General features: G+C 48.0%; 1 protein-coding gene across 1 annotated transcript in view; it reads right to left on the reverse strand.

The window, feature by feature from the left end:
* Window positions 1–381: 381 nt before the first annotated feature.
* The window catches only part of LOC144481897 (thiol S-methyltransferase TMT1A-like), a 28,768-nt gene continuing 5,125 nt past the window's right edge, over window positions 382–24,024 (reverse strand). Inside the window, exon 2 of the mRNA XM_078201061.1 lies at window positions 382–2,441. Coding sequence (XP_078057187.1) covers window positions 2,208–2,441 — 234 coding nt within the window. The 3' untranslated portion in view covers window positions 382–2,207. The remainder of the gene's footprint in view (window positions 2,442–24,024) is intronic.

Below are 24,024 nucleotides of genomic sequence, written 5' to 3' on the forward strand. Positions count from 1 at the left end.
ACCATGGCCAATCCACCTAACCTGCACATCTTTGGACACCAAGGGGCAATTTAGCACGGCCAATCCACCTAACCTACACATCTTTGGACACTAACGGACAATTTAACATGGCCAATCCACCTAACCTGCGCATTTTTGGACACCAAGGGGCAATTTAGCATGGCCAATCCGCCTAACCTACACATCTTTGGACTGTGGGAGAAAACCGGAGCGCCCAGGGGAAACCCACACAGACACGGGGAGAACGTGCAGACTCCACACAGACAGAGTCACCCGAGGCTGGAATTGAACCCCAGTCCTCAGCGCGGTGAGGCAGCAGTGCCAAACACTGTGCCACCGCCCTGATGTTGTTACACATTTAGAAATGATTTCACAAGATAAGAAGTTTCAAATGCTTTTATTGTCTTGCAAAAGAATGACATAGGTAAACAGTAACTATTAGATGTGTGCAACGATAATCATGAATATTAATATTTACATAGGTACCCAGGGTCATACACACAGTACCATGTGCAAGAGGATTAGCAATGGGCTGATCAAGCCTTTTCGAATTCTGAATTTCCTTTTCGAACATCACCCGTCAGAAAACCTTTCTGGTTGTTTGAGAAACGACCTCTTTCCACACGCACTCATCCAATTAACTGCGATAACTTCCAATTTTAACAGAAGTCCATTGCCCCCGATCTATCATGACGTCCTTGGAGGGGTTAATCTCATGAGGCTGGGACACACAAAACTTGTGGTCCAACACTCATCAGCTCCAACTGCTGAACAAAGCAAGACTTCTACACAGAACATTTCACAGGCCTTTTTATTTGTTTGTGGGATGTGGGGGTCACTGGGCATCCCTAATTGCCCTTGTTCAGAGGGCATTTACAGTGCTAGCCACTTTGCTGTGGGTCTGGAGTCACATGTCGACCAGACCGGGTAAGGACGGCACATTTCTTTCCCTGAAGGGACATTAGTGAACCGGAGGCCATTGAAGCCCCCCCAGGCGGTCAGCTGCAGGGCCGGGCAGTGCCAGGCTGGCACACTTGCACTGCCCTCCAGATACTGGGCAGGACCAAGGGGGCAGAGATCAGCCAGAGCAGCGATGTCTTGGGGGGGGTCGGGGCTTGTGACAGATCTCCCAGCGCACACAACTGTAGACAGCGTACTGGGAAATCGGTTCACCTGCGCAATGGCGCACCGAGAGCTCAGCAGCCAGCTTCCCGGCATGAATAGGTTCCACACACTCCCTACTGGCGAGAATCACACTTGAGCTCTTTTTATTTTCTAGGTGCCGTACGATTGCGTCTGGGAGCTTGCCCAAAAAAAAAGGGCGCAATTCTCTCCAGTTTTCAGACTCGTTCGGCATTTAGACTTTTTTTTGGTAAGATCCCCCCCTAAGGGACAATTTAACATGGCCAATCCACCTAACCTGCACATCTTTGGACACTAAGCGATAATTTAGCATGGCCAATCCACCTAACCTGCACAACTTTGGACACTAAGGGGCAATTTAGCATGGCCAATCCACCTAACCTGCACATCTTTGGACACTAAGGGACAATTTAGCATGGCCAATCCACCTAACCTACACATCTTTGGACACTAAGGGACAATTTAGCATGGCCAATCCACCTAACCTACTCATCTTTGGATACTAAAGGACAGTTTAGCATGGCCAATCCACCTAACCCACACGTCTTTGGAGTGTGAGAGGAAACCGGAGCACCCGGAGGAAACCCACGCAGACACAGGGAGAACGTGCAAATTCCACCCAGACAGCGACCCGAGCCGGGAATCGAACCTGGGTCCCTGGCGCTGTGAGGCAGCAGAGCTAACCACTGTGTCAGAATTCAAACCAGAGTTTAGCATTTGCGCAGCAGCAACGGGTCACTCGAAATTCAGAGAATTGACTGCTTGTTTTTATTTAAAAGATGTGTCGATCATCTGGTTCAGAGTGGGATTATTTCAATCGGTACTTATCTCGAAAAGCAAACGGGAAAACTGATCCTGAAGATTGATGCACATTCGGGAGTTCGATTAGATTGTTGAATGAAGGAGTGGATTAAAAAAATTCCCTGTACGCGATACTGTGGATTAGAAAGGCACATCTAAAAGCATTAATCTGAGTAAAATGAATTGACAAGAAAGGGATTATTGCAACACTAAAATTAACAAGTCGCAGACAAGTGGATACAAGGAATGGTGCTCACAAGATTTTATTTGACTCCGTAGCCGACGATTTGATGTTTGATCACGTTCGTCAGGGGCGCAACGATGTGCTTGACATGCAACTTGGAGAAGTTGGCTCTCTCGAGGGTTGCCCGGGTGTCCCTGGTCAGGTAGCAACCGTCGCCAAAGTAACGCCAGACCGGCTGGATCACGTGCTGGATGAAGTGGAGCCACGTCTTGTCGTCCGCAACCACGTGCTCGATGAAGAAAAACGCCCCGCCCTGCAGAAACAAAGCTCCCCGTCAAACGCGCCGATGCACAGCAGGGAGGCGGGCCAATCAAACTGGAGGGCCACAGGCCAATTAAGAACAAAGAAAATTACAGCACAGGAACAGGCCCTTTGGCCCTCCAAGCCTGCACCGACCATGCTGCTCCCATCTGAACTAAAACCCCCTACCCTTCCGGGGACCATATCCCTCCATTCCCATCCTATTCATGTATTTGTCCAGACGCCCCTTAAAAGTCACTATCGTATCTGCTTCCACTACCGCCCCCGGCAACGAGTTCCAGGCACCCACCACCCTCTGTGTAAAAAATCTGCCTCGAACATCTCCTTTAAACCTTGCCCCTCGCACCTTAAACCTGTGCCCCCCAGTAATTGACTCTTCCACACTGGGAAAAAGCTTCTGACTATCCACTCCGTCCATGCCCCTCATAATCTTGTAGACTTCTATCAGGTCGCCCCCTCAACCTCCGTCGTTCCAGTGAGAACAAACCAAGTTCCTCCAACCTCTCCTCATAGCTAATGCCCTCCATACCAGGCAACATCCTGGTAAATCTTTTCTGTACCCTCTCCAAAGCCTCCACATCCTTCTGGTAGTGCGGCGACCAGAATTGAACACTATATTCCAAGTGCGGCCGAACTAAGGTTCTATAAAGCTGCAACATGAGTTGCCAATTTTTAAACTCAATACCCCGGTCGATGAAGGCAAGCATGCCGTATGCCTTCTTGACTACCTTCTCCACCTGCATTGCCACTTTCAGTGGCCTGTGTACCTGTACACCCAGATCCCTCTGCTTATCAATACTCTTCAGGGTTCTGCCATTTTCAAATTCTACAAAACCAGGCTTCGGTGACAAGGTAGGCCGTAATGGTTTTAATGAACAGTCCCTTGCTAATTAAATTAGACATTACCTGTTCTAGAACGAATAGGAGTGTTGTGCCATTAAATGCAGACAGTAATTATCGGCGAATCTGGAGCTCTTAACCCTTTCGGCCGCGCGGACAAATTGTTAAGTCAACGAATATTCCGGTTGTTCAGTTTTAATTGTCGGGTTGTATTCGCGACTGCCGTTGACAAGGCACTTGGCATTTCAGAGCGTCTTTGGAACAGAAATGGAATGGAGTGCAGATATGATGGGCCAAATGGCCTCCTTTTGCGCCGTGACAATTTTGTGATGTCTGCAGTGTGCCTACAGAATTGTTTCAGAATACACGACCAGAGGGTCTCCCTTGACGCTGTTCAGAGGGACAAGGTTCAAAGGAGATATACGAGGCAAGTTTTTTTTTTACACAGAGGGTGGTGGGTGCCCGGAACTCGCTGCCGGGGGAGGTAGTGGAAGCAGATATGATAGTGGCTCTTAAGGGGCGTCTTAACAAATACATGAATAAAGTAAAAGTTTTAAAGTTTATTTATTTGTCACAAGCAGGCTTACATTAACACTGCAATGAAGTTACTGTGAAAATCCCCTAGTCGTCACACTCCTGTTCGGGTTACACTGAGGGAGAATTTAGCACGGCCAATGCACCCTAACCTGCACGTCTTTCAGACTGTGGGAGGAAACTGGAGCACCCGGAGGAAACCCACGCAGACACGGGGAGAACGTGCAAACTCCACACAGACAGTGACCCAAGCCGGGAATCGAACCCGGGTCCCTGGCGCTGTGAGGCAGCAGTGCTAACAGGATGGGAATGGAGGGATATGGTCCCTGGAAGGGTAGGGGGTTTTAGTTCAGAGGGGCAGCATGGTCGGTGCAGGCTTGGAGGGCTGAAGGGCCTGTTCCTGTGCTGTAATTTTCTTTGTTCTTTATTTTGTCAGGGGTAAAAAAAAGCAAGTACAGTGTCTCAAATTTGGGTTGTCTGACAACTGGCTACTTTTTCCGAATGTGTCACCATCAAATTTTGAGTCGAATAAATATTTATTTTTTTAAAATCACAATCTGGCTAGGCACTGCACTGGCACACAGTGGCACTGGCTACGCCACACGCATTGCCTGCTGCACTGCTTGCGTGCCAATCTGCACCCATGCTCCAAGTGACCGTCGACCCCCACCCGACTGGACTTGGTCCAAACCACCCGCGGCTCCAACCACCCAACTCGAAATCCGCCAGGACCTTAGCACTGATTGACATCTGTACCATGTGACACACGAGCAGGAAGCCATGATGTATTATTCTTGCCGTTTTAGCGTCAATGTGTGCCTCGAAGGCCGCAAGCCATTCTTGAAGTCAATACTCAGGCAAGTTCAAGGTAGGCTGGGTTCAGCAGTGTTGGGAGGGGAAATCAGTGGGAAGCGCGCTTGCAGAGGAGAGGCTGCTCAGTTTAAAAGTACCAGCACCTCGCCACACTCAGACCTGTATTATATTTACAATGCCGCTGAAACATCTTGTTCCCTGCCCTGGCATAGTGGTTAGCGCTGCTGCCTCACAGCGCCAGGGACCCGGGTTCGATTCCAGCCTCGGGTCGCTGTCTGTGTGGAGTTTGCACGTTCTCCCAGCGTCTGCGTGGGTTTCCTCCGGGTGCTCCGGTTTCCTGCCACAGTCCCAAGATGTGCGGGTTAGGTGGATTGGCCATGCTAAATTGCCCCTTAGTGTCCAAAGATGTGCAGGTTAGGTGGATTGGCCATGCTAAATTGTCCCTTAGTGTCCAAAGATGTGCAGGTTAGGTGGATTGGCCATGCTAAATTGCTCCTTAGTGTCCAAAGATGTGGAGGTTAGGGGGATTGGCCATGCTAAATTGTCCCTTAGTGTCCAAAGATGTGCAGGTTAGGTGGATTGGCCATGCTAAATTGTCCCTTAGTGTCCAAAGATGTGTAGGTTCGGTGGATTGGCCATGCTAAATTGCCCCTTAGTGTCCAAAGATGTGTAGGTTCGGTGGATTGGCCATGGGAAATGTGTGGGGTTAGGGGGATAGGCAGGGGAGAGGGCCTGGATTAGATGCTCTGTCAGAGAGCCGGTGCAGACTCGATGGGCCGAATGGCCTCCTTCTGCACTGTGGAGGTTCTCTGGTTCGATGTTGAACTGCAGACAAAGCCAGTGACTGATTATCTTGAATGTTAACTCACCTTGCATTTGAATTTAACTGCCCTGTCATTTGAAAACATGTCTCACACTGCTCTTCCAACAACAGTGGCAGCTCGCTTCAGAATCGCGCCTTCTTAAATCATTCATTGCACATTAGCGCTGGCTAAAGTCAGTGTCAGATGCACAGCAGTGATGCCAGGTCTGCAACGGTATGTGGCTGAGATTCTGGATGGAATTTTGTTTATGGAGTTCTCTGCCTGTCTTTCCAAAATGGTGGTCATGTTGACTGGATCCCTCGAGAGCGGTTACGTGTTGCTGACTGGGCCCAGTGTGCGCTTTGCATCAGCAGATGAGCGGAAATGAGCAACCAAGTGAAAATAAAGCACGCTATTCGTTGTCAGCTCTTGTTCGGTGTGTCGTCCTCTTACCCATGAGTCCGAGAGCCCTGGGTGCAAGCCCCACTCCCGGATCATAGAATCCCTACAGCTCAAAAGGAGGCCTTTCAGCCCATCGAATCTGCACTGACTCTCCGACAGAGCATCTTTCCCTTGCCCACCCCCTATCCCTGTAACTCCCACGCTTTTACCCCTTCACTTACACATCTGGGGACACAAAGTGCGGTGGATGTTGGGACAGTGAGTACATTTAAGGAGGAGTTAGACAGATTTTTAATTGGGAATGGGTTGAAAGGTTATGGGGAGAAGGCAGGAAAATGGGGATGAGGAGCACATCAGCCATGATCGAATGGCGGAGCAGACTTGATGGGCCGAATGGCCTAATTCTGCTCCTATATCTTATGAACTAATTTCTATTTGTGGAATCATGCTGTGCGCAAAATGGCGGCCTCATTTTCACAACAATCATTATGGTTTTGCAGTGTAATGCATTGTACGTTTTTAAAAGTTTATTTATTAGTGTCACAAGTCGGCTTACATTAACACTGCAATGAAGTTACTGTGAAAAGCCCCTAGTCGCCACACTCCTGTTTGGGTACACTGAGGGAGAATTTAGCATGGCCAATCCACCTAACCTACACATCTTTGGACACTAAGGGGCAATTTAGCATGGCCAATCCACCTAACCTGCACAACTTTGGACACTAAGGGGTAATTTAGCATGGCGAATCCCCCAACCTGCATATCTTTGGACTGTGGGAGGAAACCGGAGCACCCGGAGGAAACCCACGCAGACACAGGGAGAACGTGCAAACTCCACACAGACAGTGACCCGAGGCTGGAATTGAACCCGGGTCTCTGGCGCTGTGAGGCAGCAGTGCTAACCACTGTGCCGCTGTGCCTTTTGAGGCATTTCTTCGAAAGCCAACTGTATGGAAACCTAATCCTTTTCTCTGCAATCCGCTCCAGAGGCCCCGACACCTGATTTCCACTGATTGCGTTTCCGAAAGACTACACAAGAGGAACCTGATCCGTCGGCATGCTCGGGGCGGGACTGGGAGCAGGTGGAAAAGGTCATGGGTTTGTTCTCCGTGGCCTGTCTTGACAGGCCAGGTGTTGCTACGGAAACCAAACAAAAGCATTGTGCGCAGAATGGGTCTGCTGGATTCAATCGATTCCTTTCTGTTCTAATCTTCAAATGAGAGGGTAGATAAACTCAGGAAAAATAATATCACTGCTTTATTGTCAATTGTTCGCCTTGTCCTGAAGGCGTTCGTAAAGTATGGCTACAAAACAGTCACATTGGGCATGATGTGGCCATGCATCTTTTGTGTACTTTAGAGCATGGGAACAATCCTATTTTGACTGGAGGAATGGGATGGCCATAAGAAATCGGAATAGGAGGAGGCCATTCTGCCCTTTTATTCATTTGTGGGACATGGGTGTTACTGGCTGGGTCAGCATTTATTGCCCATCCCTAGTTGCCCAAGGGCAGTTGAGAGTCAACCACATTGCTGTGGCTCTGGAGTCACAGATAGGCCAGACCGGGTAAGGACGGCAGATTTCCTTCCCTAAAGGACATGAGTGAACCAGATGGGTTTTTCCGACAATGGTTTCATGGTCATCAGTAGATTCTTAATTCCAGATATTTTTTATTGAATTCAAATTCCACCATCTGCCGTGGCGGGATTCGAACCCGGGACCCCCCAGAGCATTAGCTGAGTTTCTGGATTAATAGTCGAGCGATAATACCACTCGGCCATCGCCTCTTCATCGCATGCTCCGCCATTTATTAAGATCATGGCCAATCTAACACTCACAAAGTCCATTTTCCTGCCTTATCTCCATAACCTTTCATTCCCCAACCGACTAAAATCCTATCCATTTCAACCTTGGACATGTTCAAGAGGCGGCACAGTGGTGAGCACTGCTGCTTCACAGCACCAGGGACCCGGGTTCAATTCCCGGCTTGGGTAACTGTCTGTGTGGAGTTTGTACATTCTCCCCGTGTCTACTTGGGTTTCCTCCGGGTGCTCCGATTCCCTCCCACAGTCCAAAGATGTGCAGTTTAGGTGGATTGGCTATGCTAAATTAGCCCTGAATGTCCAAAGATGTGCAGGTTAGGGGGGATTAGCCATGTTAAATTATCCCTTGGTGTCCCAAGATGGGCAGGTTAGGTGGATTGGCCATGCTAAATTGCCCCTTAGTGTCCAAAGATGTGCAGGTTAGGGGAATTAGAGGGACAGTCGGGACAGACTCGATGGTCGAATGGCCTCCTTCTGCACTGTAGAGATTCTATGACCCAACCTCCACAGCTGGGGTAAAGAATTCCAAAGATTCTCCACTCAGAGAAGGAATTCTTCCTCAAAACCATCTTAAGTGAGCACCCCCTTATTCTGTGACTATGCCCTCTGGTGCTAGACTCCCCCATGAGTGGATACATCCTCTCAACCTTTACCCTGTCTAACCCCCTGAGAATCTTCAATATTTCAACCATATCATCTCTCATTCTTCTGAACTGCAAGGAGTACAGACCCAACTTGTTTATATTCCCTCATATAGCAGCTCCTCCATACCCGGGATCATCCCAGTAAACTCCCTCTGTCCTGTCTCCAATGATAATATATCTTTCCTTAAAAGGTAAGGACTTTCCAGCCAAGTTCCTCTTTGTTCGATGACGTGTGGCAAATTTTCAAGGAAAATTTGTCTGGAGCTCTACACAGCAATGTTCCAATGAGACAGGGGAGTTACGGTAGGTTACAGGAACCATGGTGCACGAAAGCTGTAACGAATTTAGTCAAGAAGAAAAGAAAAGCCTACAAAAGGTTCAGGGAGCTAGGTAATGTTAGAAATCTAGAAGAGTATACGACTAGTAGGAAGGAACTTAAGAGGGAAATTAGAAGAGCAAGAAGTGGTCATGAGAAGGCCTTGGCAGACAGGATAAAGGAAAACCCCAAGGCATTCTACAAGTATGTTAAGAGCAAGAGGATAAGATGTGAAGGAGTAGGACCTATCAAATGTGACGGTGGGAAAGGCTGTATAGAACCGGTAGAAATGGCAGAGGTACTCAATGAATACTTTGCTTCAGTATTCACAGTGGAAAAGGATCTTGGTAGTTGCAGTGCAGACTTGCAGTGGACTGAGAAGATTGAGCATGTGGACATTAGGAAAGAGGATATGTTGGAGCTTTTGAAAAGCATCAAGTTAGATAAATCGCCAGGACCGGATGTGATGTACCCCAGGTTACTGTGGGAGGCGAGGGAAGAGATTGCTGAGCCTCTGGCGATGATCTTTGCATCATCAATGGAGACGGGAGAGGATCCAGAGGATTGGAGGATTGCGGATGTGGTTCCGCTATTCAAGAAAGGGAGAAGAGATAGCCCGGTAAATTATAGACCGGTGAGTCTAACCTCAGTGGTTGGTAAGTTGATGGAGAAGATCCTGAGAGACAGGATTTATGAACATCTGGAGAGGAATAGTATGATCAGAAATAGCCAGCACGGCTTTGTCCAAGGCAGATCATGCCTTACGAGCCTAATTGAATTTTTTGAAGATGTAACGAGACACAGACGAGGGAAGAGCGGTAGATGTAGTTTATATGGATTTCAGCAAGGCGTTGGATAAGGTGCCCCATGCAAGGCTCATTGAGAAAGTGAAGGGGCATGGGATACAAGGGGACATTGCCTTGTGGATTCAGAACTGGCTTACCCACAGAAGGCAAAGAGTGGTTGTAGATGGGTCTTTTTCAGCATGGAGGTCGGTCACCAGTGGGGTGCCCCAGGGATCTGTTCTGGGACCCTTGCTCTTTGTGATTTTTATAAATGACCTGGATGAGGATGTGGAAGGATGGGTTGGCAAGTTTGCTGATGACACAAAGGTTGGTGGTGTTGTGGATAGTGTAGAGGGATGTCAGCAGTTGCAACGAGACATAGATAAGATGCAAGACTGGGCGGAGAAGTGGCAGATGGACTTCAACCCAGATAAGTGTGTGGTGGTTAATTTTGGCAGGTTGAATAGGATGAAAGAATATAATATTAAGGGTAAGATGCTTGGCAGTGTGGAAGATCAGAAGGATCTTGGGGTCCGGGTTCATAGGACGCTCAAAGCAACGTTGCAGGTAGAGGCTGTGGTTAAGAAGGCGTATGGAATACTGGCCTTCATCAATAGAGGAATTGAGTTTAGAAATCGGGAGATAATGCTGCAGCTGTATAGGACCCTGGTCAGACTCCACCTGGAGTACTGTGCCCAGTTCTGGTCGCCTCATTACAGAAAGGATGTGGAAGCCATAGAAAGGGTGCAGAGGAGATTTACAAGGATGTTGCCTGGATTAGGTGGCATGCCTTATGAGGATAGGTTGAGAGAGCTAGGTCTTTTCTCCTTGGAGAGGCGAAGGATGAGAGGTGACCTGATAGAGGTGTATAAGATGTTGAGGGGTATTGATAGAGTGGATTCTCAGAGGCGTTTACCCAGGGCTGAAATGGTTGCCACAAGAGGTCACAGGTTTAGGGTGCTGGGGAGTAGGTACAGAGGAGATGTTAGGGGTAAGTTTTTCACTCAGAGGGTGGTGGGTGCATGGAATCGGCTGCTGGTAGTGGTGGTGGAGGCGGATTCCATAGGGTCTTTTAAGAGACTTTTGGATAAGTTCATGGAAGTTAGTAAGATAGAGGGTTATAGGTGAGCCTAGTAGGTAGGGACATGTTCAGCGCAACTTGTGGGCCGAAGGGCCTGTTTGTGCTGTAGCTTTTCTATGTTCTATGTCATGGTCCGTTTTCCAATAAGAATATCCTGGATTATGATTGAGAGATTCAAATCAGTAAATTCAACACAGATCTATAGTCTAGCTTGATATCCTGATGTATATTGCTTAATTTTTGATGCATTGATGGGGCGGCACGGTGCCACAGTGGTTAGCACTACTGCCTCACAGTTCCAAGGACCCGGGTTCAATTCCGGCTTGGGTCACTGTGTGGGGAGTCTGCATGTTCTCCCCGTGTCTGCATGGGTTTCCTCCGGGTGCTCCGGTTTCCTCCCACAGTCCGAAAGACGTGCTGGTTAGGGTGCATTGGCCATGATAAATTCTCCCTCAGTGTACCCAAACAGGAGTGTGGCGACTCAGGGATTTTCACAGTAACTTCATTGCAGCGTTAATGTAAGCCTACTTGTGACATGAATAAATAAACCTTAAATAAATAGATGGGATGTCTGGGTCACTGGTAAAGTCTGTTGGTGAGACCACACCTGGAGCATTGTGTGCAGTTTTGGTGTCCTTATCTGAGGAAGGATGTCCTTGCTATCGAGGGAGTGCAGCGAAGGTTTACCAGGCTGATTCCTGGGATAGCAGGTCTGTCATACGAGGAGAGACTAAGTCGGTTAGGATTATATTCACTGGAGTTTAGGAGAGTGCGAGGGGATCTCACAAAAACTTATAAAATTCTAACAGGGTTAGACAGGGTAGATTCAGAAAGAATGTTCCCGATGGTGGGGGAGTCCAGAACTAGAATCATAGAAATAGAAATCATAGAAACCCTACAGTACAGAAAGAGGCCATTCGGCCCATCGAGTCTGCACCGACCACAATCCCACCCAGGCCCTACCCCCATATCCCTACATATTTACCCACTAATCCCTCTAACCTACGCATCTCAGGACACTAAGGGCAATTTTGAGTATGGCCAATCAACCTAACCCGCACATCTTTGGACTATGGGAGGAAACCGGAGCACCCGGAGGAAACCCACGCAGACACGAGGAGAATGTGCAAACTCCACACAGACAGTGACCCGAGCCGGGAATCGAACCTCAGTCCATGGAGCTATGAAGCAGCAGTGCTAACCACTGTGCCACTGTGCCGCCCTAACTAGGGATCATAGTTTGAGGATAAGGGGTAAACCTTTTAGGACTGAGGTGAGGAGAAATTTCTTCACCCAGAGGGTGGTGAATGTGTGGAATTCACTGTGATTTCAAGAAGAAATTAGATATCGCTCTTGGGGCTAAAGGGATCGAGGGATATGGGGGGGGCAGGGGGGATCAGGATATTGAATTTGATGATCAGCCATGATCAGAATGAATAGCAGAACAGGCTCGAAGGGCCGAGTGGCCTCCTCCTGCTTCTAGCTTCTACGTTCATGTTTTTTGCCCTCGACAAGTGAACCGCCTTCCTCAACCACTGGACTCCGTTGCTTTTCCACAATTTTAACCCAGCGACAGTAAAGGAACAGCAACACCGTTCCAAGTCAGGATGGCGAGTGGCTTGGGAGGGGAACTGGCAGGTGATGACGTCCCCACGAACCCTACTGCCCTTGCCCTGCTAGGTGGTCGAGGTCACGGGTTCGGAAGGTGCTGTCGAAGGAGCCTCGGGTGAGGTCGCTGCAGTGCATCTTGTGGATGGCACACACGGCTGGCACTGTTACGGACGTCGAGGGCAGTCACTCTTGCCCGGACCTCGAATATTCAGTTTAGTCCACATTTGGACCAAGGCAAGTGAAACTGAACGGGGTCACATGTAGGAAAGGGCCAACTCGCCACTCTGGAACTGGAGGGTGGGGGAATTTGGTTCACAAATAATAAGCCGAGCAACGAGAGATAAGAATCTTACGATGCTGCAATTCTACACTTGTGCCAGACAGGCCCACCCAGTAATGACTGACCATTATCACTATTGCACACCTCTCAGGAGATTGAACTTTGCTCCACTTAAATTTTGTAAGCAAATAGGCGAACGGGTCAAGTGGTCCTAACTGTACTAAGTTCACCAGTGCAATTCTCCCCCTTTCCTCTGATTTTTAATCTCCAACTAACTGCCCAAAAATGTTATTTGTTACTGTTTTATCAACAGGATATTTGACCCAACTGGTAAAGGCAGCATTTATATCCAGAAAATGTTACCTTAGACACTGATAGAGCTCCTATGCAATTCCGCATAGGACACGCTATCTGTCACTGTAGCACTATATTCTGCACCCTCTGTTTTCCTTCTCCTCTATGTACTCTATGAACGGTATGCTTTGTCTGTATAGCGCGCAAGAAACAATACTTTTCACTGTATCCAAATACATGTGACAAGAATAAATCAAATCAAATATTAAGTTGGTCTTTCTCTACACCCTAACTATGACTGTAACACTACATTCTGCACCCTCTCCTTTCCTTCTCCCCTATGTACTCTATGAGCGGTATGCTTTGTACAGCGTGCAAGAAACAATACTTTCCACTGTATCCCAATACATGTGACAATAATAAATTAAATATTAAGTTGATCTTTCTCTACACCCTAGCTATGACAAAGAACAAAGAACAGTACAGCACAGGAAACAGGCCCTTCGGCCCTCCAAGCCTGTGCCGCTCATTGGTCCAACTAGACCATTCGTTTGTATCCCTCCATTCCCAGACTGTTCATGTGACTATCCAGGTAAGCCTTAAACGATGCCAGCGTGTCTGCCTCCACCACCCTACTTGGCAGCGCATTCCAGACCCCCACCACTCTCTGTGTAAAAACATCCCTCTGATATCTGAGTTATACCTCGCCCCTCTCACCTTGAGCCCGTGACCCCTCGTGATCGTCACCTCCGACCTGGGAAAAAGCTTCCCACTGTTCACCCTATCTATACCCTTCATAATTTTGTACACCTCTATTAGTTCTCCCCTCATTCTCCGTCTTTCCAGGGAGAACAAGCCCAGTTTACCCAATCTCTCCTCATTGCTAAGACCCTCCATACCAGGCAACATCCTGGTAAACCTTCTCTGCACTCTCTCTAAAGCCTCCACGTCCTTCTGGACGCAGTACTCCAAATGTGGCCTAACCAGCGTTCGAAACAGCTGCAACATCAGACTCCAGCTTTTATACCCTATACCCCATCCTATAAAGGCAAGCATACCATATGCCTTCTTCACCACCTTCTCCACCTGTGCTGCCACCTTCAAGGATTTGTGGACTTGCACACCTAGGTCCCTCTGTGTTTCTATACTCTTGATGGCTCTGCCATTTATTGTATAACTCCCCCCTACATTAGTTCTTCCAAAATGCATCACTTTGCCTTTATCTGGATTAAATTCCATCTGCCATTTCTCCGCCCAATTTTCCAGCCTATCTATATCCTGCTGTATTGTCCGACAATGTTCATCGCTATCCGCAAGTCCAGCCATCTTCGTGTCATCCGCAAACTTGCTGATAACACCAGTTACACCTTCTTCCAAATCATTTATATATATCACAAATAGCAGAGGTCCCAGTACAGAGCCCTGCGGAACACCACTGGTCACAGACCTCCAGCCGGAAAAAGACCCTTCGACTGCTACCCTCTGTCTCCTGTGGCCAAGCCAGTTTTCTACCCATCTCGCCACCTCTCCTTGTATCCCATGAGCCTTAACCTTCTTAACCAACCTGCCATGAGGGACTTTGTCAAATGCCTTACTGAAATCCATATAGACGACATCCACGGCCCTTCCTTCGTCAACCGTTTTTGTCACTTCCTCAAAAAACTCCACCAAATTTGTAAGGCACGACCTCCCTCTTACAAAACCATGCTGTCTGTCACTAATGAGATTGTTCCGTTCTAAATGCGCATACATCCTGTCTCTAAGAATCCTCTCCAACAACTTCCCTACCACGGACGTCAAGTTCACTGGCCTAACTGTAACACTACATTCTGCACCCTCTCCTTTCCTTCTCTATGAACGGTATGCTTTGTCTGTATAGCGCGCAAGAAACAATACTTTTCACTGTATCCCAATACATGTGACAATAATAAATCAAATATTAAGCTGATCTTTCTCTACACCCTAGCTATGACTGTAACACTACATTCTGCACCCTCTCCTTTCCTTCACCCCTATGTACTCTATGAACAGTATGCTTTGTATAGCGCGCAATAAACAATACTTTTCACTCTATCCCAATACATAATAATAAATCAAATCAAAAATCAAAGTTCCCTGGGAAGGAGGAGGATGTTTCTGTGCAGTTCTCACACTTTCACAAACAAGATGAGGAATGGACAGGAAGCCGATATCTCCGATAGCCACGGGGTGGGAGCTATAACTGCAGGTGTGAATGTTTGGATGGTGTGGCCCTGTGGGCAGACCTAGTTAGTCATTAGTCATCATAATTAGACAAGCATTCAGAGGCTGTAACTGGTTGACTATGTTTGCCTGACATAAATGAAGGGATTAGAACTATTAGTTGTAATTGGATATCAATGACTTCAGAACAAATTGTAATCGGTTTATGCAAATGCTGGCCAGCCAGTGACGCCCATGTCCCATGAATGAATTTTTTAAAAGTACTTATAATACACACTGGATATTCCATAATGAGTTATAGAAAATGCTTCATCATTTCGAGAGTAATGGAACTGTCATCAACTTCCAATGGTAAAAACAAAAGAAATGTTGACACTTTGGACACAGCGCACGGCTCTCACACTCAATGTTGTGTGGAATCAGCGCACACCTCACTTCACTCACCCTCGCTTTACGTGTGAATCGCTTCAGTCACACCGGTAGGAAATAAACTACACGGACAGGAATCAGCAGAATGGGGCGGCACGGTGCCACAGTAGTTAGCACAGCTGCCTCACAGTGCCCAGGGACCCGGGTTCAATTCCCAGCTCGGGTCACTGTCTGTGTGGAGTCTGCACGTTCTCCCCGTGTCTGCGTGGGTTTCCTCCGGGCACTCCGGTTTCCTCCCACAGTCCGAAAGATGTGCTGGTTAGGTGGATTGGCCATGCTAAATTCTCCCTCAGTGTACCCGAACAGGAGTGTGGCGGCTAGGGGATTTTCACAGTGACTTCATTGCAGTGTTAATGTAAGCCGACTTGTGACACTAATAAATGAACGATAGACTAAACACTCAGAACCCAGATGGGCCGCCGGTGGCCCACCACTGGGTCGCCGTGGAAAAAGGAAATGCCGCGATTTCGAATTGGGTGTGGGTTGCAAACATTGCTTTAAAAAGACGCTTGCTAAAGACCTCCTCAGAAGTCGTCAAACAAGTCCTTTTGATTTCTGGATTACAGGTTTTTCCCCAATGCCGTACATTAAAGAATTAAATTACCATCATCGGATTTCACCAATTGTCCTGCAGCGACAATACAACAAAAAGAACGGAAGTTTTGTCACTGCACAGATCATAAATATTCACCTGGGAAGTTCTGGAGCTTTGTCAAACATAATTGGTTGTAAAAAAACTGCAAAAAATAAATATAATCAACTTTTTGTTAAGTAAAAGTGTCAGGACAAAAAGCTGGCGAATTTTACCACATCTTAGAAGCTTATTAGAAACAGTTATTAAAGCAAAGTTTATTTATTAGTGTCACAAGTAACGCTTACATTAACACTGCAATGAAGTTATTGTGAAAATCCCTCAGTCGCCACACTCTGGCGCCTGTTCGGGTCAATGCACCCTAACCAGCACGTCTTTCAGACTGTGGGAGGAAACCCACGCAGACACGGGGAGAATGTGCAAACTCCGCACAGACGGTGACCGCAAGCTGGGAATCGAACCCATGTCCCTGGCACTGTGAGGCTGCAGTGCTAACCACTGTGCTACTGTGCCGCTAGTTATTACAGTTACCTACTCTGTTTTAAGGGAGTATTTCTTTTTAAGTGTTTCAATTGAAGAGGCACGATTAGAAGGAGCAAGATCCTTATACGGGCACCATGGTGGCAACGGGCGGTACGGTGGCACAGTGGTTAGCACTGCTGCCTCACAGTGCCAGGGACCCGGGTTCGATTGCCGGCCTCGGGTCACTGTCTGTGTGGAGTTTGCACGTTCTCCCCGTGTCTGCGTGGGTTTCCTCCGGGTGCTCCGGTTTCCTCCCACATTCTGAAAGACGTGCTGGTAAAGTGCATTGACCATACAGGCGCCGGAGTGTGGCAACTCGGGGAATTTCACAGTAACTTCATTGCAGTGTTAATATAAGCCTTACTTGTAACTAATAAATAATAAATGAACTTTAAAGATCCAGCAAACACTGTGAAAGGCCAATCTCAGGTTTTTAGGGTGTCCAGATCACCAACAACCTGTCTGGTCCCCCACATCAACACTATAGTTAAGAAAGCCCACCAATACCTCTACTTTCTCGGAAGGCTCAGGAAATTCAGCATGTCCCCTACGCCTCTCACCAACTTTTACAGATGCGCCATAGAAAGCATTCTTTCTGGTTGTATCACAGCTTGGTCTGGGCTCCTGCTCTGCCGAAGACTGCAAGGAACTACAAAAGGTCATGAATGAAGCCCAACCCATCACACAAACCAGCCTCCCATCCATTGACTCTGTCTATACTTCCCGCTGCCTCAGGAAAGCAGCCAGCATAATCAAGGACCCCACGCACCCTGGACATTCTCTCTTCCACCTTCTTCCGTCGGGAAAAAGATACAAAGGTCTGAGGTCACGTACCAACCGACTCAAGAACAGCTTCTTCCCTGCTGCTGTCAGACCTTTGAATGGACCTACTTTGCATTAAGTTGATCTTTCTCTACACCCTAGCTATGACTGTAACACTACATTCTGCACTCTCTCCTTTGCTTCTCTATAAACGGGATGCTTTGTCTGTATAGCGCGCAAGAAACAATACTTCTCTCTGTATACCAATACACCTGACAATAGAAACATGGAAGATAGGAGCAGAAGGAGGCCATTCGGCCCTTCGAGCCTGCTCCGCCATTCATCACGATCATGGCTGATCATCCAACTCAATAGTCTAAGCCTGCTTTCTCTCCATAACCTTTAACCCCATTCGCCCCAAGTGCTATATCCAGCCGCCTCTTGAATACATTCAATGTTTTGGCATCAACTACTTCCTGTGGGAATGAATTCCACAGGCTCACCGGGTGAAGAAATGTCTCCTCACCTCCGTCCTAAATGGTCTACCCCGAATCCTCAGACTGTGACCCCTGGTTCTGGACTCCCCCACCATCGGGAACATCCTCCCTGCATCCACCCTGTCTAGTCCTGTTAGAATTTTATAACAATACATCAAATCAAATCTTGTCAAATGGAAAGGAAAGCCTTCCAGCGCCAGGGACCCACGGGTTCGATTCCGGCCTCGGGTGACTGTGCGGAGTTCTGCCTTGACGACTGGATTATTTTTAAATTGAACTGCTTAAATTATAAAAAGGGACACAGACACAAAGACTTGAGTCGGTCTCTTCTGGTATATCGAGTAATAGAAAGTTTATGACACAGAGAAAGAGGCCACTTGGTCCATCACATCTCTGCCAGCATAAAAACAAGCCAGCCAGCCTCATCCCACTTTCCAGAATTTGTTCCCCAGCCCTGCAGGTTACGGCACTTGAAGTCCATATCTGGACACCATTTAAATGGGTTGAGGGTTTCCATCTCTATCACCCTTTCCGGCAGCGAGTTCCAGACCCCCTCCCACCCCAACCCTCTGGGTGAAAACACTTTCCCCACCTCCCCTCTAATCTTTCTCCCGATCACTTTAAATCCATGCCCCCTGGTCCCTGACCTCTCTGTTAAAGCAATAGGCCCTTTCCATCCAGTCTATCCAGGCTCCTCTCAATTTTGTACATCGCAATCAAATCTCCCCTCAGCCTCCTCTGATCCAACGAGAACAACCCCAGCCTATTCAATCTTTCCTCATCGCTGCAATTTTTCAGATCTGGGTGGCAACATCCTTGTAAATTTGCTCTGTCCCCTCTCAAATGCAATTACACCTTTCCTGGGATGAGGTGGCCAGAACTGCATATAGTAATCAAAGGTTGTGGCCTAACTAACGTTGCTCATTGTAAATCAGATAATATCTTCTAAGGATATAGTCTTTTACCATTTAATGCACCATATGCTAAGGTGATGCTATAATCCTTTAACAGCTACTACAAAGCCAAATTATTACATAATCACAGAATGCCTACAGTGCAGAAGGAGGCCATTCGGCCCATCGAGTCTGCACCAACTCCCTGACAGAGCATCTTACCCAGTCCCCATCCCCGTAACCCCACATATTTACCCCGCTAATCCACCTAACCTACACATCTCGAGATACTAAGGGCAATTTACCATGGCCAATCCACCTAACCTACACATCTTTGGACACTAAGGGGCAATTTACCATGGCCAATCCACCTAACCTACACATCTTTGGACCCTAAGGGGGAGTTTAGTGTGGCCAATCATTGAAACTAGAAGCAGGAGTAGGCCAGTCAGCCCTTCGATCCTGCTCTGCCATTCATTTTGATCATGGCTGATCATCGAATTCAATATCCTGATCCCCCCTTCCCCCATATCCCTCGATCCCTTTAGCCCCAAGAGCGACATCTAATTTCTTCTTGAAATCACACAACGTTTTGGCCTCAACTACTTTCTGTGGGAGTGAATCCCACACATTCACCACCCTCTGGGTGAAGAAATTTCTCCTCACCTCAGTCCTAAAAGGTTTACCCCTTATCCTCAAACTATGACCCCCTAGTTCTGGACTCCCAATCAACCTAATCTACACATCTTTGGACTGTGGGAGGAAAGGTGCAAACTCCACACAGACAGTCACCCAAGGCCGGAATCGAACCCGGGTCCCTGGCACTGTGAGGCAGCAATACTGGCCCTTAGTGGCCAAAGATGTGCAGGTTAGGTGGATTGGCCATGCTAAATTGTCCCTTAGTGTCCAAAGATGTGTAGGTTAGGTGGATTGGCCATGCTAAATTGTCCCTTAGTGTCCAAAGATGTGCAGGTTAGGTGGATTGGCCATGCTAAATTGTCCCTTAGTGTCCAAAGATGCGCAGATTAGATGGATTGGCCATACTCACTTGCCCCTTACTGCATGGGGATTAGCAGGGTAAATATGTGGGGTTACGGAGATAGGGCCTAGGTGGGATTGTTGTCGGTGCAGACTCAATAGGCCAAATGGCCTCCTTCTGCACTGTAGGATTCTATGATTCTATGAAATCTTGGGATGAAGGCAGATTGCATGATCATTCTGAATGAACCAGGTTGGACTAAATGGCCATAATATAAACGCAAAATTCTGCGGATGCTGGAATCTGAAACAAAAACAGAAAATGCTGGAAAAATCTCAGCAGGTCTGATAGCATCTGTGGAGAGAGAATAGAGCCAACGTTTTGAGTCTGGATGACCCTTCATCAGAGGGGACTAAATGGCCCTCGGTCATCGTCAGTGCCTATCATTTTATCAAATCGGCAAATTCTGATGACAGCAATTGAATCATTTCAAACAAAAGCATGTGCTTGCTTCTCACCGTCATTTCCCCAAACTCGTGTGTTCCAGTTATGGATCTCACTGTGGTTCGAGACTTTTCTCTTGAATTTTGGTCGCATTTCCAGGGAGGTTGGAATTTGGCTGCAAACACTTCGTCATCTCTGTCGGGGACGACAACAGTCCTGAAATTGTTCCAGCCAGAGGCGTATCATGTCCCTTTCTGCCCAAATCTGAGCATTGTACTGTGTACTCAAACGCACCTTCTTTATATTGTTCAACTGGTCTACTGATACCACGGCAATGCTTGGTGAACAGGATTGGCACTGCACACCGGAGGCTAATTTTCCTGCTATCTGTCTCCGAATGGTCACCATCAAATTGAATTTTTCTTTTTTAAAATATTCATTCATGGAGTGTGGGAGCCAACTCCTGCCCCGTCAACTGAGAATCTCACCACTCTCAACTCCTGCCCCGTCAACTGAGAATCTCACCACTCTCAACTCCTGCCCCGTCAACTGAGAATCTCGCCACTCTCAACTCCTGCCCCCGTCAACTGAGAATCTCACCACTCTCAACTCCTGCCCCAACTGAGAATCTCGCCACTCTCAACTCCTGCCCCAACTGAGAATCTCGCCACTCTCAACTCCTGCCCCAACTGAGAATCTCGCCACTCTCAACTCCTGCCCCAACTGAGAATCTCACCACTCTCAACTCCTGCCCCAACTGAGAATCTCACCACTCTCAACTCCTGCCCCGTCAACTGAGAATCTCACCACTCTCAACTCCTGCCCCAACTGAGAATCTCGCCACTCTCAACTCCTGCCCCAACTGAGAATCTCGCCACTCTCAACTCCTGCCCCAATTGAGAATCTCGCCACTCTCAACTCCTGCCCCAACTGAGAATCTCACCACTCTCAACTCCTGCCCCAACTGAGAATCTCACCACTCTCAACTCCTGCCCCAACTGAGAATCTCGCCACTCTCAACTCCTGCCCCAATTGAGAATCTCGCCACTCTCAACTCCTGCCCCAATTGAGAATCTCGCCACTCTCAACTCCTGCCCCAACTGAGAATCTCACCACTCTCAACTCCTGCCCCAACTGAGAATCTCACCACTCTCAACTCCTGTCCCGGCAACTGAGAATCTCGCTCAGCCACATTGCTATGGAGCCATGTGTGGGCCAGACCAGGTAAGGACGGCAGATTTCCTTCCCTAAAGGATGTTAGTGAACCAGATGGGTTTTTCCGACAATCGACAATGTTTCGTGGTCATCAGTAGATTCTTAATACCAGATTTTTTTTTTTACTGAATTCAAATTCCACCATCTGTTGTGGTGGGATTCAAAATTCCACTGTTGCCTCTCAGCGCCAGGAACCCGGGTTCGATTCCCGGCCTCGGGTTACTGTCTGTGCGGAGTCTGCACGTTCTCCCCATGTCTGCGTGGGTTTCCTCCGGGTGCTCCGGTTTCCTCCCACAATCCAAAGATGTGCAGGTTGGGTGGATTGGCCATGCTGAATGGACCCTTAGTGACCCGGGATGCGTAGGTTAGAGAGATTAGCAGGGTAAACATGTGGGGTTACGGGGATTCGAACCCGGGTCCCCAGAGCATCACCCTGGATCACTAATCCAGTGATAATACCACTACGCCGCTGCCTCCCCCATATACAATCACACTTGTATCTAATAATGCTGACAAACTACATCAGAATGGAGTCTTCCTCTCTGACCATTTCCATTCCCTTTCATTACCCATCAAACTACATCCTAGAGGGGGCAGACTCTAACCAGGTGCCCCAGATGCCAACTGACCCGCCCGTCAAGTGCCCAACGTTCCGACTGAGGCAGTCACCACTGGCGAGCTACTCCTTAGTGCCAGGATTGCGTTGAGCTAATCCCAATGTGCACGCTTCCTATTTGAGAAACCCGGCTGATCTGACCCAAGCCTACCTCAAAGGCCCAAAGTTAAAAAAAAACACTCCCAATAACTTCTGGAGCCACAGATAAGAGCCTGCCCAGAATGCCTCATTCCTGGGGTGCCTAAGCAAGCCAACAAGAGATGGATTGCAGGCAAGAATCTTCTCACCAAGCAAGTGACACGATGTTTCTTTTCTCTCATGGGATGTGGCTGGCTGGGCCAGCATTCATTACCCATCACTCACTGCACTTGGACTGAGTGTCTTGTTTGGCCATTTCAGAAAGCAGTTGAGAGTCAACCACATTGCTGTGGCTCTGGAGCCACATGTAGGCCAGACCGGGTAAGGACAGCAGATTTCCTTCCCTAAAGGGACATTAGTGAACCAAATGGGTTTTTCCAACAATGGTTTCATGGTCATTAGTAGACTTTTAATTCCAGACTTCGAATTTCACCATCTGCCGTGGTGGGATTCAAGCCCGGGTCCCCAGAATATTCGCCCGGGCCTCAGGATTACTGATCCAGTGACAATACCACGACATCACTGTCTCCCCCAAAGACTTGCATTTGGACAGCACCTTATGTCCCACATTCTACCCTCTGTAAATGTGAAGTCATCCAAACTTCTGCTGCCCGTGTCCTAACTCGCACCAAGTCCTATTCCTCTATCACCCCCCTTGCCCGCTGACCTACACTGGCTCCCGGCCAATTAACACCTCGATTTTAAAATTCTCATCCTTATTTTCAAATCCCTCCAAGGCCTCGCCATCTCCAACAGACCCACAACAAGGGTGGCACAGTGGGTTAGCAATGCTGTCTCGCAGCGCCAGGGACCCGGGTTTGATTCCCGGCTTGGGTCACTGTCTGTGAGGAGTTTGCACGTTCTCCCCGCGTCTGCGTGGGTTTCCTCCGGGTGCGCCGATTTCGTCCCACAGTCCAAAGGTGTGCGGGTTAGGAGGATTGACCGTGCTAAATTCTCCTTCTGTGTACCCAAACAGGAGTGTGGCGACTAGGGGATTTTCACAGTAACTTAATTGCAGCGTTAATGTGAGCCAACTTGTGACACTAGTAAAAATAAATAACAACCCTCCAAAGATACGTGTTCCTCCAATTCTGGCCTCTGGTGAACATCCTTGATTTTAATCGTTCCGCCATTGGCGACCATGCCTTCAGCTGCCTGGGCCCCAAGCTCTGGAATTCCCTCCCGAAACCTCTCTGCCGCACTTTCAAAGAACAAAGAAAATTACAGCACAGGAACAGGCCCTTCGGCCCTCCAAGCCTGCACCGACCATGCTGCCCGACTGAACTAAAACCCCCTACCCTTCCGGGGACCATATCCCTCTATTCCCATCCTATTCATGTATTTGTCCAGACGCCCCTTAAAACTCACTATTATATCTGCTTCCACTACCTCCCCCGGCAGCGGGTTCCAGGCACCCACCACCCTCTGTAAAAAATCTGCCTCGTACATCTCCTTTAAACCTTGCCCCTCGCACCTTAAACCTGTGCCCCCTAGTAATTGACTCTTCCACCCTAGGAAAAAGCGTCTGACTATCCACTCTGTCCATGTCCCTCATAATCTTGTAGACTTCTATCAGGTCGCCCCCTCAACCTCCGTCGTTCCAGTGAGAACAAACCAAGTTTTTCCAACCTCTCCTCATAGCTAATGCCCTCCGTGACCAGGCAACATCCTGGGAAATCTTTTCTGTACCTTCTCCAAAGCCTCCACATCCTTCTGGTAGTGTGGCGACCAGAATTGAACACTATATTCCAAGTGTGGCCTAACTAATGTTCTATAAAGCTGCAACCTCCTTTATAACACTCCTCAAAACCTATCTTCATGAGCAAGATTTTTTGGTCATCTGACCTAATATCTCCTTTTGTGACTCAGTGACACATTGGGTGGAATTTTAAGGCCTTGCTCAAACAAGACTGGAAATTCCTGCCCAAGCATCGATTTGTGGCAGGCGAGGTGATAGAATTCAGGCGATCGTCTCTTATAAAGCTCCCGAGAAGCACCTTTGGACATTTCTATACTATGAAAGGGATTGTACACATACAACTTGTGGACGACCATAGGCC

This window comes from Mustelus asterias, chromosome X (assembly GCF_964213995.1).
Source record: "Mustelus asterias chromosome X, sMusAst1.hap1.1, whole genome shotgun sequence".
Classification (NCBI taxonomy): Eukaryota; Metazoa; Chordata; class Chondrichthyes; order Carcharhiniformes; family Triakidae; genus Mustelus; species Mustelus asterias.